Here is a 19512-nt window from a genome sequence, read left to right as displayed (position 1 = left end):
TTGAAGCCACGCAGTTGCCACATTGTCTGAGCTGCACCCACCTCACCTGTGTGTGCCACCCACCCTGCTCTGGCCATTTATCTCTGCCAAGCTCCTGTGCCACTGAGGATGACACTCCCAGAAGCTCCTGGTGAAGATGCAAACTATGCTAAGCCAGCAATGGCTTCTGCCTCTCATTTTTCCCTTTGCCATTCAACAAGCCAGTCACAAAGTTGTTTACTAATAATCCCATTGCTTTGACATGCTTGCCTTTATTCGGATCACATCACTACATGGCATGTGCATTGAATGGTACATCTGTAAAGTGTAAGAATTAATGCAGGTTGCCAAGCTCTGGTTTAGAAAGAGAGATGAAATGGCTGTCAAATGTGCTCAGCATTAAAAATACATTATTAACACAGCAATTTGCATAGACTCATGGATCATTTTTGAAATCTACATATTCTAGTTAATCCTGTTCTCTTGTTTTTTTAACCAAAAAGTTTCAGAAAGTGATACTGTGCTTTATAATGCTTTGATAAAATAATGGCTATATTTTGCATTTGAACCAAGAACTTTCCAGTACTGTATTACCAGATTCCAATAAGAATGCTGCAAAGTTAAATAAGAAAGCCAAAATGCCCCAAGGCTTTGCCATCTGTTTCTCCCTTGAGGCATAATGGAATTTTGTTCTTTCTCTGACTGTGTACAGATGCAGTGTGGGAGGTGAAGCTGATGACAGACAGGTGTTTGAGCCCCCTGGGTCACTGTGAGATGCACAGCTTTACACATGGCATCGAGTTGGGGTTCTCTTCTGTCTAAGGCCAAATCTCTCTCAGATTCAGCAAAATTCAGAGTACTTTTGGTGGGTGATGGAAAAGTTCCAGGAATTCCATCCCACGTTCTTCACCTTCCTCACTGCACACACATCCTTCAATTCTTACTCAATGACTCACTTCTGGGGTCTGGAAAAGTTCAGTCTTCATGACTGTGAAGGCAATCAGAGATGTCGGAAGTGAATCTTTCTAGAATGTAAACTGTGAATGTCACAGTAAGAAACATAAAACTTAAGTAGGAACCTTTCAGGTTTGAAATGTGATGTGTTCTTGGCATTTAAGTAACTTAACATCCACTTCTCCATGCCATGATAACTGTCTTTTCCATTCCAATACCATACGGAACAAATACATGCACAGAGTCAGAATTTAAACTAATTCTCCAGTAGCTCATATAACAGTCCTTAAAACTAAATCTGGGCTCAGACCTATCAACCATATTGAAGTTTTGTTGTAACAGTAAGAGCCAAATTCAAGTGGATTTCTATTGTGCTATTTATTTTTGTCATAATGTTCACGTTGACATACAGTGGCAGAAAGCAGCCACCAGACTATAAAAGCAGCAACCAGCATTTATTGGAGTGCTGCCTATTTGTACTGGTGTAATAAAGGTCTTGTCAGCACTTCCATTACGAAATGCCAATTTTCAGAGGTTTATAACTCTGACATAACAACTTACTAGGAGAAGAAATTTAGAATGTGTCCTCTCTGCCAAAGAATATTGAAAGTTAAATACGACTAACATTGACTGGGGCATTTTAAGTCTGAAAATAAATTAAAAACAATTTTGACTTAACATTTTCTTGAGCTGGTGCCATTGAAGGAAAAAAAAAAAAGAAAAAAGTGGCTTTGATTTTAAAAACGTGCCAGATCCAGCAGTTCTTCTATGTACAGAACTCCCTTTAACTTCTCTGCGAATAATTTCTGTGAGAGAACTGAAAGAAGTGCCATTATACATTTTTGTAAATGTCATCAAGAGTTATATTAGCTTTTTGTAATTTGAAAGACTGAAATGCTATGGTGTAACATTGCCCCTGGGCACACAGGCAACACGATAATGACTTTTGGAAGACATTCTGATATGCAGATTAGGTATAACAATAACAATTTGTTATCATCAGGCCGTTAATGGCAGGGATTTATACCTCTGCCTTACACCCAAAGTACACACATAATGTCTTATCTGCACACCTCTCACTGAGGACTTGTCTCCTATGGTGGAAACTAATGGCCATTTGAAATGCAGGGAAGAGCAAAAGGAATCCAGAGAAGGAATGTCAGTAAGTAAAGAAAAAACAATTACCCATCTGTAGGGTGGAATATATTGTATAAACTTTTCAAATGAAACATTCCAGATACTCTTGGGAACGTTTCTGCACAACATGAAAACACTACATGGAAAAAACCTGGCACAGCCTGAAGTTCCAAAGTAGGATATACAGCTGGATTCCTGAGAACCAAAGCAGGCACACACACATCAGAATTTAGATTGCAAGAAAACTGCAAGCCCCTAATTTTGCTATAAGCATTGTGTGACACAGCACACAGCTTGGCAAGAAGACAGAGCCAGGGAAAGATGTCAGCATTTGAATTCTGCCTCACCACTGTAGAGATATTACAAAGTCAGTGCTAACATTGGTAAATATCTGCCAACTGCAGCATCAGCTCCTGAGGAGTTCTGGAGTTCTCACTGAATCACAGAAGGATGGAGGTTGGAAGGGACCTCTGGAGGTCATCTCATCCAGCGCCTGCTCAAGCACAGCCACCTACAGCCCAGGACCTTGTTCTGGTGGCTTTTGATTATCGCCAAGGATGGAGGTTCTACACTTGGTAAAACACTTGCTATTCACTATTGAAATACAACTGCCACAAAACAAAAGACATATTATTCAGTGTTTGTCTTCGTGCCAAGCAGAGAAGTTATGAGGTATAAATATATAATGCATCTGTGTGCTAAGAGAACACTTTACAGATCACAGTGAAATGGCTCCTTGTTGTCTTCTAATTTGTGATGAAGAATCTGATAAAGTACAAGTGAAGTGTGCAAGCTGAAGCTGCAAGGAAAATACAAAGCAGGATCATGTAAAAGTATTACAAGAAATAGTAACTCTACTGGCAAAGGATAATAAAATACACCTCAACATGCCAAAAATAATTCCATGATCATGAAGAAAAGCCATATATAGACAAAAAGGCAATCAGAAAAAACACCCAATAGATACTTTGAGAAAATTACATTTCCTTACTGAGAAGAGAAAAAAGAAAATAAAAAAAAAAGAAAAATATTAAGAAAAACAATTTTAGCCTAGAAAAAGCTAAGTTCTGTATACAAAGTTTTGAAGCAATTGGTGGTGCTAGACAGACTACAAAGTTTAAAGCAACTACATCTTTTGATCTTGCATGTTAGCAAAAGAAAAGCACAAAAAAGAGTTGATTTGTTAAAAAAATATTTTTCTCATTTGAAAATAGAAAATACTAGTACAAAGGCAGAAATTGTAACAAAATGGGACAGATAAAGATGATATAGGAGATGTATGATGTAGAATAGAGTCTAAACCACATTCCTCAGTTATTTAGCACTGTAGCTTGTACCAAAGATCCAGCAATGCCCTGGCTAGAGCTGCCATTAGACTGGGCTCCACGATTTGCTGCCCTGAGCTGACAAATAATCTCTGCCTGTTTTCTACTGGGGAGTTTCAGAAGAATCCAACGAGCCCCCTTCAAGCCCCCTTGAATATGTGGGTGTTTCCCAGCCACAGGGAACTGCTTCCAGCTCTGCACGACACAGGCACAGGGATTGAATTGCCTGTCCAAATTCATGCAGGAAACCCACAACACAGCTCCACAAAACTGTTCTGAACACCAGACCAATTCCTCAATCAAAAAACCATCACTCCTGGAGAGTGCTCTGAGATCACAAGGTCTCAATCTTTGGTGGGGGGAACACTGCATAGTTTACACGAGGGTCATATATAATGGATGAAAATGTTACAGAAAGCGACATGACAGAGCTAAGCAAGGTTAGGGAGTGACAAGTTCAAAAAGGCTACATGAAACCGTTTTATTTTATTTTTTATTATTTCCTATAACCTAGATTTTAGCTTCACTTTTAGGTTAGGCTGAATGAATGTTTTCTAACAAAACACAAACCCCAGAAGGTTTAATGCAATGCAAATCTGTTATGTCACTTATCACTTTCTAAAAATGAAAGAGCAGAAGTAATTCAATGTTCATGTTCAAGACAGCCCAACACTCTTAGAACACAACAGAGTATTTTCATCAGCATTCAGTGATTGCTGGTGATGCCCCTTTTAAGGTTTATGACTTCAATAGCGAACAGAACTGACATTATCATTCCACAGAGAGGGCTTTATTCCTGATTTATCTCTCATTATAGATCAGATGTAAGAAACAAGCACAAAAGTGCAGTGTTACAGTCACTGCTCCAGGATGTACCCAGCCTGTAGCAGAAGTGAGGTTTGCCTGTTAGCCCCCAGGGAGTTGGGCCAGGCTGGGTGAGCTGCCTGTGCCTTCTGAACACGGGCGGGAGCCACCACTGCCCTACTGACTCCCTGCAACGTGGCTGCACATCCATGCCCACCACCTTCACAGGACCCAGCAGCTCTTCCTCCCCAACCCCAGCAAGTACACATCTGGTCCTTTTCTCCAAGTTCTATTTAGCTCTCCCTAACAAGCTGCCTTATTATCTCACTTCAAACAGGGGCCCATCTTCACTCCCTCTCTAATCAGTGCTGATTACCAAGTGTGCACATCCTATCATTTTAGAAGATGCAAACTCTCTCTCCAGACTAGACAGGTCAACTTCTGCCTTTCATTTATATTCTGCTTTTGGCTCCAAATGTAAGATCTCTGCCTTCAGTAACATCATGTTCTCAACTCTTTTCTGCCCTCTGAATGGATTGCCTTCTAGGCATATTTATTATATAAATATTACATGCTAATAATTACATAAATACATCACTAATTACTGGATGCTTGCCAAATAAAATACATCCTAATTAGATAGAATTAAATGAAGACCAACAAAGTGACATATTTTACAACAAGGTCACCGGTAAAAATTACAAAACCAGGAGTTGATGGGAAAATAACCTCAGTGGTACCATAAAACCCCAATCAACTGAATAAAAGCTTTGTCTCCCTTATTCTCTAAAGGTTGATGTGAGAAGCTATGATAAAAATCATTAAAAATTTCACATTTCCTTCCATTTCTCATTGGTATATTTGCTCTGACAGAAATACAGCCCAATCTTGAGAAGTCACCTCCTCCAAAGGAGTAAGGAGGAAATGAAAGAATATGGAGTAAGTGTGACCACACCAGACAGGTTCAGGGGAATGCAGAGACACAGAGTTCACACCATAATCAATGCAATGGTCACCTCGTGGGGAGAACTGCTGTGATTCCCAGAGTAACTCCTTCTCTGAGCACACCACTTGTGGAATTGGTTCAGAACAAGATGCAAATTGGAACACGATCTCAGTCTTTTCCATTCACATTATAATGTCAGTTGTGTAATAGTTTATCTGATAAGCCTTGGGGCTAAGTGTGAAAAATTAATACCTTCTATTTTAATGGAGGAACCATGTGCAAATGGTCTGATATACTGAAACAAAGGAGATTTGTAATAATGAAAGAAAAATTTAACAGTTAATATGTGATGATTTGTGCTTACATTGTTTTCACTTATAGCCTGTTTAGATTTTTTCTCTTGTGGAAATGTTGATCTTCTTTTAATCTTTACTACCCCTGAAAGTTTAAAATGAGACTCCTATCTAGTTTCACATTGACAAAAGTGCAAGTACAGCAACAAATAAGTTAATTGTCATTCCCCTTCAACAGCTGGTATTTAGGATATGACAAAACAAAGAAATACTCCATAATGAGAGAAACAAAAAAAATTACAAGGTGCAGAAATAAAGAATGAAAAACAATCCTGTGTCATATTTCATAATTTGGTATTTAGGGAGAAAATCCAAATATTCAATAAAACTCAAAACCCAACAATGAGGTCAGAACAGAGCTGGATTTCTTATAAGCAGCGTGACTCTGTCAGATAAAAATTACATTGAGGTGGTGAAAGGCCAGAGGACCTCCCAGAACCTTCAGCCTCAGGACATCATTCCTCCTGTTCAGTGAATTAAACCCATTTACACAGTCCATGAACACTTCAACTACAGAAATTATTACTTGCAGAAAACATGGAGGAATTAGATGCACCCAACAAGCCTGAAGTGGTACATTGACAGAAATCTCTGAACACACTTTCAGAAGGTAGTTGATTAAAAATCTGGAAATTTATCTTCAAATATTATGTATTCACTTAACTATAACTACAGCTATGAATTAGTTTTAAAGTCCTAGAATACAATAATCATAGGTGCTGTTAGTTTTCAAGGAGTTCTGTTTGTAGAGCACTTCGGGAACCTTTGAAAATTAAAAGGCTGTTGGAGAAATGTATCCCAGGATGGGTCAGGCTGGAAGGGCCCACAGTTGCTCATTTGGTGCCACCTCCCTGCTCCAGCAGGGCCATCCCAGAGCACATGGCACAGGATTGTGTCCAGAGGGCTCTGGAATATCCCCAGGGAGGAGACTCCACACCTTCTCTAGGCAGCCTGTTCAGTGCTGGGTCCCTGCACAGCAAAGAAGTTCTTCCTCATGTCCAGGTGGAACTTGCCAGGCATCAGTTGCTGCTCACTGATAAATTCCAGGGAGCTGGTACTGCAGATCTCACTGTTGTTAGTTACAAGTTTTGTACTCATTAAGAACAAGACCTCTCTCTCTGCTAAGCAGTTCAGTTTTGAGAGCCTGATTTAATGTCTATTTTCCCCATTATGTGTCTGAAATGAAGTCACACTGAAGCTTCAATTTGTTCTTCTCTGCTATGTTCAATATTATTACTAAAATAGATAGATTTTCATGCTAATTTGCTGACCAGATTATTTTCCTCTTCTGATTTGTTTGCATAACCTTTCCTCCCTTTACTTAGTCTTTTAAAGTCATGGCAGCATTGCTCACTTTTTTTTTTAGTTCTATTATGAAATTAATGAAATAAACTGGAAAAGGGAGCTAAGTAGGTTCCACAACTGAGCTTGATGAAACTCCTCCAGCAGGAGAATTCACAGCTGTCCAATCCATTCCCTCATCATGAGTAAGCACTGTCGTACATATGGTGCACAACACTGACCTCAGATCTTTTTCACTCAGATTGCATCTGGTTCTCAATTAGTTTGATTTATAAAATGAAACATAATTGATGCCTTGGCAACACTACGTTGCTGGCAGCACAAATAAATTAAGAATGAGTGAAGTAACAGTCTCTTTGGTCATGTATGCATAATGGCAGGCTGCATATATATGGTGCTATCCTATGTTTCATCATTCCCATTTGATGCTGTTTTGGGCTGGGTCATGTTTACATTAACACTCTGAGACAACTGTGTAATTGTGGTTGATTGAAACCACCAAAAAAAGGCACTTTCTGAAAGGATGTGATGCTGTGGAAATGAGGCTCATTTTCTCATGTTCATATACAACTTTTCTGTCTGAAAGTTGGCATTGGTGAGGCTTTTGAAGAAGCTGCCACCCCAGAGCTAAAGTGAAACAGGATGGAAAGGTTAAACAGCATTTGGGGCAGAGGTGCCCCCAGAGAAACACTTTGCCAGCTACAAAACTATGGAAAGTACAGATGTGCTGGAGAACCAGCAGAGCTGAGGAGGAGCCTGGAGAGGCCTGGAAGAGGACAATAAGCTTACCAGATGGCCCTCTCCTTGCTGGGTCACTCAGCAGCTTGGCCTGTCCAGTCGAATGGAGACTTGATGGATGACATCTGGCTTAGGGCGAGGAGGGAGGGGCTCTGTCTGCAGTCCTGTATCCTGAATACAGGAGAGGAGGGGATGAGCTTTCAGGTGGACAGAACAGAAAGGTCAAGGTGTGGAGAAGGGCAGCAGCTGAGTTAGCCTTCCAAGAGGTGATTCTGCCTTTCTGCTTCAACTTTGTGCACCAAGAAGGACTCACCTCCTTGGCCTATCAAAGTGAAAAGCACATAAGCATTGTAAGAAGGTGTAAAACATCCAGAGAGGGCTAAAAAGTATGTTTGCAGAGGAACTGTGCTTAATCTTCACCTGTTTTGAGGTTCTAATTAGAAAGGAATCCAGAAAGAGCAGTGATCTGCATGCAAGAAGATAGAGGGGAAAGACAGCAGAAGCAGGTGTCAGTGAAGGAAGCGACACACAGGAGTGGAAAAGTGCTGGCTTTCCATCCACACTAATGGAATCACTTCAGAAAACAACATCACATCCCTCTCTGCCAGGAAGCTGCTTCACATGGCACTCAATTGATATTCAACATCAAGGTAAAACAGAACATGGGGAAGTAACAGAACAGTCGGTAGTGCTGACAGTAAAGAAAGAAGGGGGGAAGGAGGAGGAAAGTTATCAGCAGAAAGATATATATTGAGAATATTTTCACCAGCATTCTCAGACTAGACAGGACTAGCACCACTGCACCATGGAAAAGTGTAAGCTTGCTAGGAATAGCAGAAAGGAATCAGATATATCACTTCAACTGCAATGTGAAATCATACAGTGAAAATGGAAATGCATTCAGTGGCTGGCAAGACAGAACTTCTGAGCATTGCTGGAATGCATTGGGGTCCCTTGGTAATATTAGCATTAACTTGAAATTCTACCAGTCTTCTGAATTTGAGAATAGTCTAAAGATCTATAGCACCAATTTCCACCTCTCGTGGCTTTATCACTTTATCACTGGCAGGAAGGGCTCCTCTTTTGGCATCTTTAGACACAGTATATTATTTCACAGGATGACATTACATCTTAGAATTGTCAGATATGTAAATAAGAAAATTATTTTCTTACAAAGGATGATCTCACACAGTTTCTGATCCAAAGCAGTTTCAATCAGGTGAATTGTCTGAGGACTAAGGATGAAGGAACTTGAGCACAATAAATAAGGAACTGCATTTTCTCTGTTACAAAAATGAATTATTTCAGGGACTTGACACTTACCACCCAAGGCACAACCACTGGCTCCAGCCAAAGTATTTGCGCTGGCTGAACACCACCTTGTGCATATTGATGGAGGGGAAGCTGGAATCAGTGCTTTCCTTTTCCAGGCTATCCTGCCTGCTCCTGGGGTGGGCCAGGTGAGGCAGCACAGTGTTCTCTTGTCACCCTTATCCCTTTCCCAGCACTCAGACCACGGCCCATTGTCCTTAGAAAGGGACTCAGCACTTTAGCAGAACGTGCAGACAATAAGCAGAATGTGGTAGCCCAGGCCTATAAATGACATTTTGTTTTTAACCAAGAAAGGTAAGTATATGTACAAAATATAATTAAGAATTCTCTGACATAAGATTTAATGTCAGAACAGTCTAAATCCACAGAAATACAATGTTTCATGAGGCTTATCTACCTTAAGTATCCCATCACTTGTTTTGATAATATTTAGACCTTCCTACTCAGCAAAATATCGACACCTTTATGCTTTGTTCTAATTTCTATAACTTACAATTTCTCACATAAGCAAAAAGGATCTTACTGAACCAAATCTTTCAGCCATACTAAAAGGGAAATATTTCAACCATTTTATATAAGCAATTTCATTATTAACTCTATCATTCATAAAAAAATCAATAAATTCAGGTTCTTCTGGCATGCACAGGTCATAAAAATGTTGAACTTTGCTATTTAAACAATTCCAGTTTAAATGCCATGCTGAGAAAAAGATTGATAGTATGATATTTATAATACATTTTTCACACTCTGAACACTTCTGGAGAAACACGATGTGTGGCTGTGGATGGATGGCAGATCCTGACACACAAGTGCCAGATGAAGGGTTGGTTTGTGGGTTTTATTTTTTATTACACTGGAATACTTTATTTTTATCTCTACCCCTTTCACATTGATTGCACCTTGTTAGGCCAAGTATTCCTTGTGATTTCTGGGGACAAAACTATATCTATTAAGAGAGATGGTGGTCAATGCTGTTTCCCAGATTATGCAGCATATTCCTTTAAATCTTCTAGATATTATTCCATACCACTACTACTGACAGGACAGAAAACTATTTATTTATAAGATGTCAGACACATCTCTAAGCACATCACTTAATTTCACTCTTCAAGAAAACCACTAACAAGGTTGTGATTTGGTATGTTTTAGAGTTGTACTTTGAAAATTTAATTACTGGCATGTAAAAGGAATGAGGATGATAATTAAGCACATTAGAAATAGAGAAACATGTGCTCTCCCTCGAGAAGTGCCATTGTGAAACACCCTCTGGCATGTGGCAGCTGGGCCACAAAGTTTCCTGAGGCTCGTGAAAAATTGCATGAAACTGCAAAAAATGTGCGAGGGTGTACATGCACATATCCAAGGGACTGTATGGGTGCTGTTATTGTGGAGGTTCATTGTACATCCATCAAGAAATGATGGGTTTAATGATGTCCTTGCTAAGGCAATTTGTACCTGAGGTCAGCAGGTTAACTTTGAAATTGGGCAAACTGGAAGGAGGGCAATGAAACAGCAGTGCCACCTCAGAGCTGTCTGAGGAATATATTTGGAAAGAAAAGTCAATCCAAAACACAGAAGGAGCTCTAGCTGGCAGCTGAGACAATGGCAAAATGACTTATCCAGAAATGCCAAAAGAATCTGATTCAGGGCAAGACTCGTTTTAACACACGAGACTTACTCTGGTGGGAACAAAAGACTCACCCTCCAGGTATGTATTTGACAGATGCTGCTAAAAATATTTTCAGGAAAAAAGATGTGTGAAAAATCTCCCTTTTATTGTATTAAAATGACACAGAAGTACTTTAAAGAAAAAAAAGCTGCTAATTTGCTTTTATTATTTGGGATATCTAAAAGAGAGCTTGCATGTAATTGCCTTCCCCAGCTATTATGAAATAGTTTAGAAACATTTGTTTATTTATGGTAAAGAGGTGATGAGAAATAGAAAATATTTTCAAATAAGCAACAGTACACAAAGGCATGCAAGCCAGTGATTGCAGTGGTTATATCAGGCTCTTTCCTTTTAAATACATGACATAGTGCCTACATTTCCAAGGCAGCACAAGGAGAACACAAGTGACAGATTGAACTTGCTACATGGAAAGAACAAAAGAAATGGATATTTAAACGTGGACACATTTTAGGTATCATAGGTATATTAGACTAAGCATGGCTGAGAATAAATATTAAGTTTGCTATAGAGTACCAACAGAAATGAATTTGGAGAAAACTCAGCCCTCAACTCGCCAGATGGACATTTTGATGAATATTTTTGGAGAAAGGGGAGGCTGATTACCTATAATCAGACTGTTATCAGCCAAGGCAGGCTGTTGGACTTCTGCAGGAATATTAGCTCATGCCACTAAGATTCCTAACCCAAAAGTAATCTTTGCCCCCAGTCCAGGCAACCCTGTGGCAGCTTCTGCTACATAAGCCCCAATAGAGGGGTGGATTATCCCGTTTACACAGTTGAGATGCACCATTTTTCTCTAATAAGTATTCCTGCCTCCAAAGGCAGTGCAGAATGTTTGATTTGGGGTTTGTTCCATTAGGAAACAGAATCTGGCATCAGAAAAATGGAATAGCAATGGAAACATCTTGTGGGAAAAACTTCAGGTCTCTTTATGGCAAAGATGTATTTGCTAGTTTTTGAAAGTCAAAATTGCATTGGCAGCCTATCAAAATGTTTGCATGTGTGAAAATGCTTTTATCACAGAATTCTGTTCTCACTTGGACAATCTATGGAAACCTTAAGAATTCAAAGCTGAGAACAGGGACTGCTGTGAGGGTATTGTTTGGGATGCAGCAGATGAACCCTGCACAGGCATTAGGGTTTGGGTAATGCTCAGTGAAGACCACTCACCTGAAAAAAGCCTGTCAACAAATGCTAATTCCATTTCCAGAGGTCTCTTTTCAGTTTTCTGATGCCATGACAGTATAAAATTCTCATCAGCTGCTTAAATTACTGTCATTTTTTTTTCATTTATTGTGATCCTACAGTTTTTTTGGAAGGGTTAATTCCAGTCAGTCTATGACACATTGCTAGAGTGTATCAACACTTGTCTAAACATCAGATATTTTCATCTGAAGTTTTAGGTTTTTCTGGCTAGAAATTTGTCAGCCACACTACACAAAATACAGATTTTAATTTCCCCCCCCCCCCCCATTTCTGTTCCTATGCACAAACCCAGCCAAAGACACAGGAAGAGTAAGTGCCCAGTGAGTTTGTAGGAGTTGATGCAGCCAAGGATTTGCTATGTCAGTCACAGGTTTAGTCACCAGGACTAACACAGAAAACATGGCATGATTTTCATGTTGCATTAACTTCTTACATTTTTGTTATGTAATTTTATGATTTCTCTGGTGAGGGGATAAAGGTTTATGCACCTGGCAATCTACGTGGTCAGTGTTCCTTGCATTACAAGTTTGAGAGCAGGATTGCTTTACCTCAGATGATCATTCACTGCCCATGAACCCAAGGCACAAAATCTACAAAAAACTGCTCAGTATCAGATGTCTGAGCTCAGGAAAGAACAGAGAGAATGGATCAGGAGACATGAAAAATAAAGACTGCTAAGAGATGATCTACAGGCATTCATTGAGATGTATGATGGCATTTAAATTTACATTTTTACATTATTTACATCAGAAAGTCACTAAAGTTTCTATAGTTTTGGGCATCTTGTCCGCAGAAAGGATTGTAAATACAGAATTATAGTCTGCTGTGAGCAAAGGACAACTTCTATAATACATAATATAATCTTAGGAAAAGTGAGAGGGTTTTTGTGCTTTCTGATGAAGATACTTCTGTCACTCAGTTAAACATATTTATCAATTAGAAGGTGGCCAATTATAATATTTGCAGAGTAAGTTAATTACTGAAGTATCATGTGAACTTGCCTTAGGGCAATCTGGAAGGTTTTGAACAACAGAATTAGCCTGTGTGCAACAAACTAAATTGATTAATGGCTACGCTTATGTTCCACAGAGCAACAGAAACTTCCACAGGCATCTTATACATTCCTTAGCATGAGGGCCAGAAAGAGAACATTGCAGCTTTCTTCTGCTGGCAGCTGCCAAGCTGCACTCTCTGCATACCAATGCCACCAGATAAATGATGTCTTTACGTGGTGAAGTGAGTGCCAAATACCAAAGTTACCCAAAGCACAAGACAAGACCCCACAAGGGCAATATCTTGTCCCATATGCCCTTGAGGAGGGGGACTGTTGTTTTTCTCTCTTGGGAGAATTTTGGAGAAAGACAAGTGAGGAAGAACGATTTAAACCAAGAAAAGAAATTGCCAGTTCCAGCAATTAAAGATTGGGTTTCCTGAGAAAATGCAATCCCTGTGTGGTACCTGCAGGAGGACAGCATTTCTGCAGGAACCATCACCACCACCTCTGCTGCCTTCAGGACTTTGGCAGGGCCAAACCTACAGGAGGAAGTTAAGGCTGAGGACAAAGTCAAGAAGATATCAAGGATTTTGGTGACCACTGTGAGGAAATGTGTTTTTGTTCCAAGCTTTAGAGTGCTGTGCACTGATCTGATCTCCAGAAATGACAGTAGGGTTTGTCACAGGCATTTCCTTACAGAGTTTCTCACAAACCACCCCAGCCTGGCTTTGGACAGCCCAGACGCTCAGTAACACACAAAAAAAAGGAGAAATTGGATTGTGAATTCAGTTAGTTTAGGCACATTGTAGTTTTTTCAGCAAGAATAACCACTCATGCTTATCTAGCAGACATATGCAGGACAAAGTCATGGTCAAGTTCATTGTTTAAGTGGCAGAACAAAATAAAGGCTTGCTGAAGATTTATGATGTTTAAAGGACATGAAAACTCACCTCAACCAAATAATACCCTGATTTTGGCTTTGACAGAAATATTTGCTTCCTGTAGGAGTTCATGTCCCAGCATCAGGCATGCACTGCACCCCTGACTGAGCAATCTTGATGGACAGGGATGGCAGGCATAGCTGGCATTTTATTATTGGATACTGAAGGATTAAAGCAGAAAAGTCTCTTCAAGCGGATTTTTAATTTCAAGAGATTTCAGTTGGTTGTTTTAAGAGGATTTTCACATTTAACTGATTCAAACACATTAAAAACTGCGTAAAACTGAGTGTAACAAAAGAGAATTTATTTCTCTAAACCTTGCCATAGAGAAAGTTTCCTCACTCCCACCCAGACCAGGGCTTGTTTTGCCACTGTCTACACCAAGAGTAAGAGTGGGTATTAAATGGGTGCCAGATTGCAAGGACAAGGGTAATTAGTGATGTGAGCTCAGTATTTAAACATGAAGGGAAATGCAAAGATCTGTTTTACTTTGTCATGCTGTGCCAAGCAAAGCACCTCACATTTAGGATGCTTCATTCAATTTGTGTTACACTACTGATGATTATGAAATGCATTTTGAAGAGGTTTGTTTTATCTTGTCCTGTAAGTGCAGAAAACACACACTCCTTTCCCATATGAAAGTACAGATATAAGTAGAGACACATGTTGTGAATGCTAGAAGAGAAAAAAAAAACTTAAAAACCCCAAAAATGCAGGATATATTTAAGCAGATTTAAGAATTTAGGTTTGTATAATGCCATTTAACAAAACAATGCCACCATGCTTCTTGGCTGGAACAGATAGAACAAAAAAATGAAAACAGTGTTTCCTCTTTATTTGATATTTCATGTATCACTTTTACACCCCTGCACACGCAGCTCACACACACATCTTCCTAATATTAATAGACTAAATAGGGATTTCCTTGATTAGAATTTCAAATAAGAAAAATGAGACTGAATTTGACTAAAATTCCTGACAGGGTGTGTTTTATGAAAAAAGAAAAATGAAAAAGCCAAGATGGAAAAACTTGGTTGAATATTCAAGTCAGTACACATACATAAAGCACTATTTATAGCATTCTTTGGATGGTTCCTGGCTCCTTCTCACATGACCTTCAAATATATCAGTGTGCCAAAGAAAAGGATCAGTATAAATTTATTGCTCAACAATATTAAATGGGTCTTTTCTTTCTCTCGCACACCAAAGTCCCCTTCTATGGCACTACAAAATGACATTCTCTCCTTCCAGAAGTGCTCCAAAGTGCCCTTGGGGCCTTTGCTGACCAAGCAGACTTCTCTTTCTAGTAAAAGTTTCTCAACAAAATACTTCAGAACCTTTATAAACACAACAAACAAGCTGAAAAGGTGCTTTCTTTCGGAGATTTAGTAGATATTTAATTTTATGTTCCCATCTGTAACCACTCAATGCAGAGATCAACATTTATTTATCAACACAGTCTCAGATTTTCATCTTGCAGCATATCTCTGAAATTTCAAATTAATAGAAATAATACAGGCAGTAAATCCATCCTTGCATTTCATTTAAGCCACTGAGCTGTCTTGTGGATCTAAATTCCATACCCATTTTTCTTTCTTCTTATCTACCGTAAAGTTATTGGAAATAGCTTAGGAAATATAACCAAGGTACCATTGAGCAGATTATTTACACTGTAATTGCCCAAAGGACTAAATGGGAAAGGAACTGGGAGGCAACAAAACAATTCAAAACCAAGATCTTGAGTCGCTCTCGGTTGTGTTTTCTATTTACCTTCATTTTTCTTGATGGTGAAGTTTGGATTGTTGACCATTTCAGGGAGAAGGCTGTACAGGAAATAATGCCCATTCTTAGGATCATCTTTGTCAACAGCACTGACAATCTGAATTACCTGCAACAGAAAGAATCTCATTAACTATTCACACTCCTGATACATATACATACATATATATATATATGGTATTCAAAAAACTCATTGTGTTCTATTGGACACACCTGATTTCTCTGCCTTTCAATTTTAAAAAAGTTAATTTGTAACCTTGCAAGGCTTTTACAGACTTTAGGAACAAAGCACCTGTATGTGACCCATTTAAACTGTTTCCATACAGGGAGGCAGAGACTAAGGAGAAACAGGTGAGGGACCAGGCAAACCTGCAGCTGCTTTTGCATGTAACAAATTATTATTCAACAATAAAAAGAAGGAAAACTGTCCTTCAGAAATACTCCTGGTGCCTATGGTAATTTTTCATTTATATAGCCCTGGACAAGGATATATAATCTATCTTTAATCCTTCATCTTTTCTCTCACCACTGTTTATCACTTCAACAAATAAACATAAAAAAAATACTTCTTATGTGAAATTTTAGATAATCTAACTTGAAAAAAATAGAAAATATGTGTTTATATTAGAAAATATCTAAGACTATATATATCTTTAAGGTTTTTTATTTTTTCTTAATTTTAATAAACCCTCAGTTATTCTTGTTCTAGGAACATATGCTTATTTGTTTAAAATATCATTATTAACAAATGATTCCCAGAATAATGGGAGATATTAAGGTTAGAAGAAGAGAGAGTGGACAGTTTGAATATTTTTGAATAATCAAAGAGCTTTGTATGAAGCACCTCATATGACTCATATGACCAGCTCAGTATCTGTGGTGTTTTTATCTCCATTTACCCCTTTTACTTCCCACATTACTCAGATGCTGAAGCTGGTCAGCTTCAAATCACACAGAGCTGGACAGGAATATCTTAAAATAGTCAGGAGGATTGAATATATTATTTTATTTTTTAGTATTTTAGTACTTTTGATTCCATTTATTTTCCAGAGAAACAAAGTCAACTATGGATCCAAATCCCACACTCAGAGCTGAATTTCAGTGTTAGTTAACTCATACTAGAAGAGATTTATATGAAAATTTAATTAGAATTATTGACCTTTCCCATGTCCATTGAATTCAATAACATGTTTGTCTTATGTATTTATTTTTACAGTGCCTAAAGCAACACACCAATAATTTCTTGGACAATTAAATTCAAATTAGGAATCACTACAAATTTTATTTTAAAGTGTAGAGTGAAAAATGGAAGCGGGGTCTGTTGCTGTCCAGATTCATAGACTTATACTTTAAATTTTCAGTGTTTCCCTAAGATAACACCAATAACTAACATTTTATAATAGTTTAACCACAGGGACTATAATCTGTATATGTTACATATATGAGAGTTACTAAAATCACATTCTATGTTCTCTAAGAGTCCAAGAAAGAATGAAATCTTACTAGATAGCCACAAGGAGCAACACCAAAACATAAATATTTGAAATCATGTATATAAAAATATTTTTGAGCAGGTATTGTTATAGGCAAACATAATTTGCAGGGCAACCCAGACAAGGAAGGAATTTGAGGCAATTCATTCCTTGCATAATCATATTCTGGATAGGTCAGATTTATTATTAATATTATTTTTAAAATACTGGAAAAAAAATATTGTTTAAATACTCCATAAACAGAATTTTTTTTTGATAACTGGATCTGCCAAGGTGGGAACCTTGATTGAAAAGATTTCAAACACATGTATTAGAAGAGATGGGCAAAAATGTGCAATCCTGAATGGGACAGATGTATTTAGACAGATATGTTTTATGAGTGTTCCATTTTCCAAACACTGGTAGAACAGGAAAGCAATAGGGAAAAAGGATAATGGCACAGTGAAATCTGGAAGGTCAAGTACACATAACAGATGCAGTTTATCAGCTTGTACAATTTTATCTGTACTGGCTACAGGACTGTTAATTCTTTCCAGTGTTACGTAAGGGAGTTGGCTGGAAAAATTCACTTCACTGTCTCCAGGTTTTCAATTAATACACCTGAAAGTCAGTGGCCAAGGGCATTAGTAACAGGGATTTTCAGCTCACAGGCATTGAATGAAATAAGCTTAGAACACCATCCAGGATGGAAATTTTCAAGAAATAGAAACTAGGTATCTTCTTTGTCCATTTTTAACTTCTTCCATTCTATAGATCATAGAATCACAAAGTCATAGAATATCCTGAGCTGGAAGGGACCCACAAGGACCATCCAGTCCAACCCCTGGCCCTGCACAGACATCCCACCAATCCCACCCTGTCCCTGCTCTGGCAGCCTTGGGGCTGTGCCCACTGCCCTGGGGAGCCTGGTCAGTGCCCACCACCCTCTGGGGGAAGAACCTTTTCCTGAGATCCAACTTAACCATGCACTGACACAACTCGAGATGTTCCTCAGGTCCTGTCCCTGCTCACACAGAGCAGAGATGGAGCTGCCCCTAGTGAGGAGCTGCAGACCCTGCTGAGCTCTGCCCTCAGTGCCCTCTGCTCCAGCTGAACAAGCCAAGTGCCCTCAGCTGCTCCTTATGTGGCCCCTCCAGGCCCTTCAGCATTTCCTTTGAACTCTCTCTAACAGCTGTATATCTTTTCATAGATACTTCTAACTGTTCTATCAAATTCTATCAATATATTTCACTTCTTTCCATCCATTCCCTTCCTTGTTTACCAGATCCTTCATTCTCTGAAAATGCACCAAAAATTTTCTGCAGAAGACAAGCCTCGTGAAATCCCACATTTGTTGTTTCACACACACATATCATGGAATTAAGAGTTAGTGTTCCCATAGCAACCTCCTTTCTTTGTGTGTTTGCATTAAAATAAGCTCTTAAAAAAATCATAACATATATATAGTGATAAAAAGCTGTGGTATCTTTTACTCCATAGGGCTGAGCAAAGTCCAGTAATTCTCATTACCATGTTTTTATTAGTGTGCCGATGGGCATATTTTACTGCTCAGTGTTGTGGTTCAAAACATGGTTAAAAGCACAAAATCACAGAATCACAGAATTGTTTAGGCTGGAAAAGACCTCCAAGCTCATCAGGTCTACCTGTGCCCAATGCCCACCTTGTCCCCCAGCCCAGAGCACTGAGTGCCATAACCAGTCCTGCCTTGGGCACCTCCAGGGCTGAGCACTCCAACCCTCCCTGGGCAGCCCCTTCCAGTGCCTGACCACCCTTTCCAGGCAGAAATTCCTGCTGCTGTGCCCCCTGCCCCTGCCCTGGCCCAGCCTGAGGCCATGCCCTCTCCTCCTGTCCCTGTGCCCTGGAGAAGAGCCTGACCCCCCCCCCCTGGCTCCCCCCTCCTGACAGGGATTGCAGAGCCAGAAGGTGCCCCCTGAGCCTCCTTTTCTCCAGGCTGAGCCCTCCCAGCTCCCTCAGCTGCTCCTGCTGCTCCAGCCCCTTCCCCAGCTCCATTCCCTGCCCCAGACATGCTCCAGCCCCTCAGTGTCTTTGGTGTTTTGGAGGGCCCAGAACTGGGCACAGCACTGGAGGTGCCTCAGCAGTGCCAGCACAGGGCACAGTCACTGCCCTGGTCCTGCTGCCACACCATTCCTGAAACAGGAAAAGTGCCCACCTGGGCACAGTTCTGCCAGGGCTGGCTTTCCTTACCTCTCACTACAGATGTTTTTTTCTTTCCTTGTAATAACATACCTATCAAAGGTGTTTCATGGAAGAAAATTGGTCAATAAGAGTCATAAAGAAAACAAGAACTGCTTTTTTTTCCACACTTCATATTCAGTGCAAGTCAATACTCTTTGGCTGTTCAGTCTTGAAATTTCTGAAAATGTTACATGTAAAATTTCAACTTTGATGTTGTATTAAAACTTCATGCATGTATTTGATTTTGTACATACATTTAGTAGAAATTTAACAAATCAGCTTATTTTGCTTAGCAGGCAGCTCTGGATTGTAGTGAATAGTTAAATGATCCCCTGGGACAACC

General features: G+C 39.4%; 1 protein-coding gene across 3 annotated transcripts in view; it reads right to left on the bottom strand.

The window, feature by feature from the left end:
• CDH8 (cadherin 8) overlaps positions 1–19512 on the bottom strand; it is a 137186-nt gene that overhangs the window by 12457 nt on the left and 105217 nt on the right. For 2 of the 3 annotated variants that reach the window (XM_071567483.1, XM_071567480.1), the window contains one exon: positions 15472–15589. In XM_071567483.1, coding sequence (XP_071423584.1) covers positions 15472–15589 — 118 coding nt within the window. Of the gene's footprint in view, positions 1–7589; positions 7695–15471; positions 15590–19512 lie in introns of those variants that run through there. The other variant, XM_071567481.1, reaches the window with a different exon arrangement.

This window comes from Pithys albifrons, chromosome 12 (assembly GCF_047495875.1).
Source record: "Pithys albifrons albifrons isolate INPA30051 chromosome 12, PitAlb_v1, whole genome shotgun sequence".
Lineage (NCBI taxonomy): Eukaryota > Metazoa > Chordata > Aves > Passeriformes > Thamnophilidae > Pithys > Pithys albifrons.
This window is presented reverse-complemented; position numbering and strand designations above follow the sequence as displayed.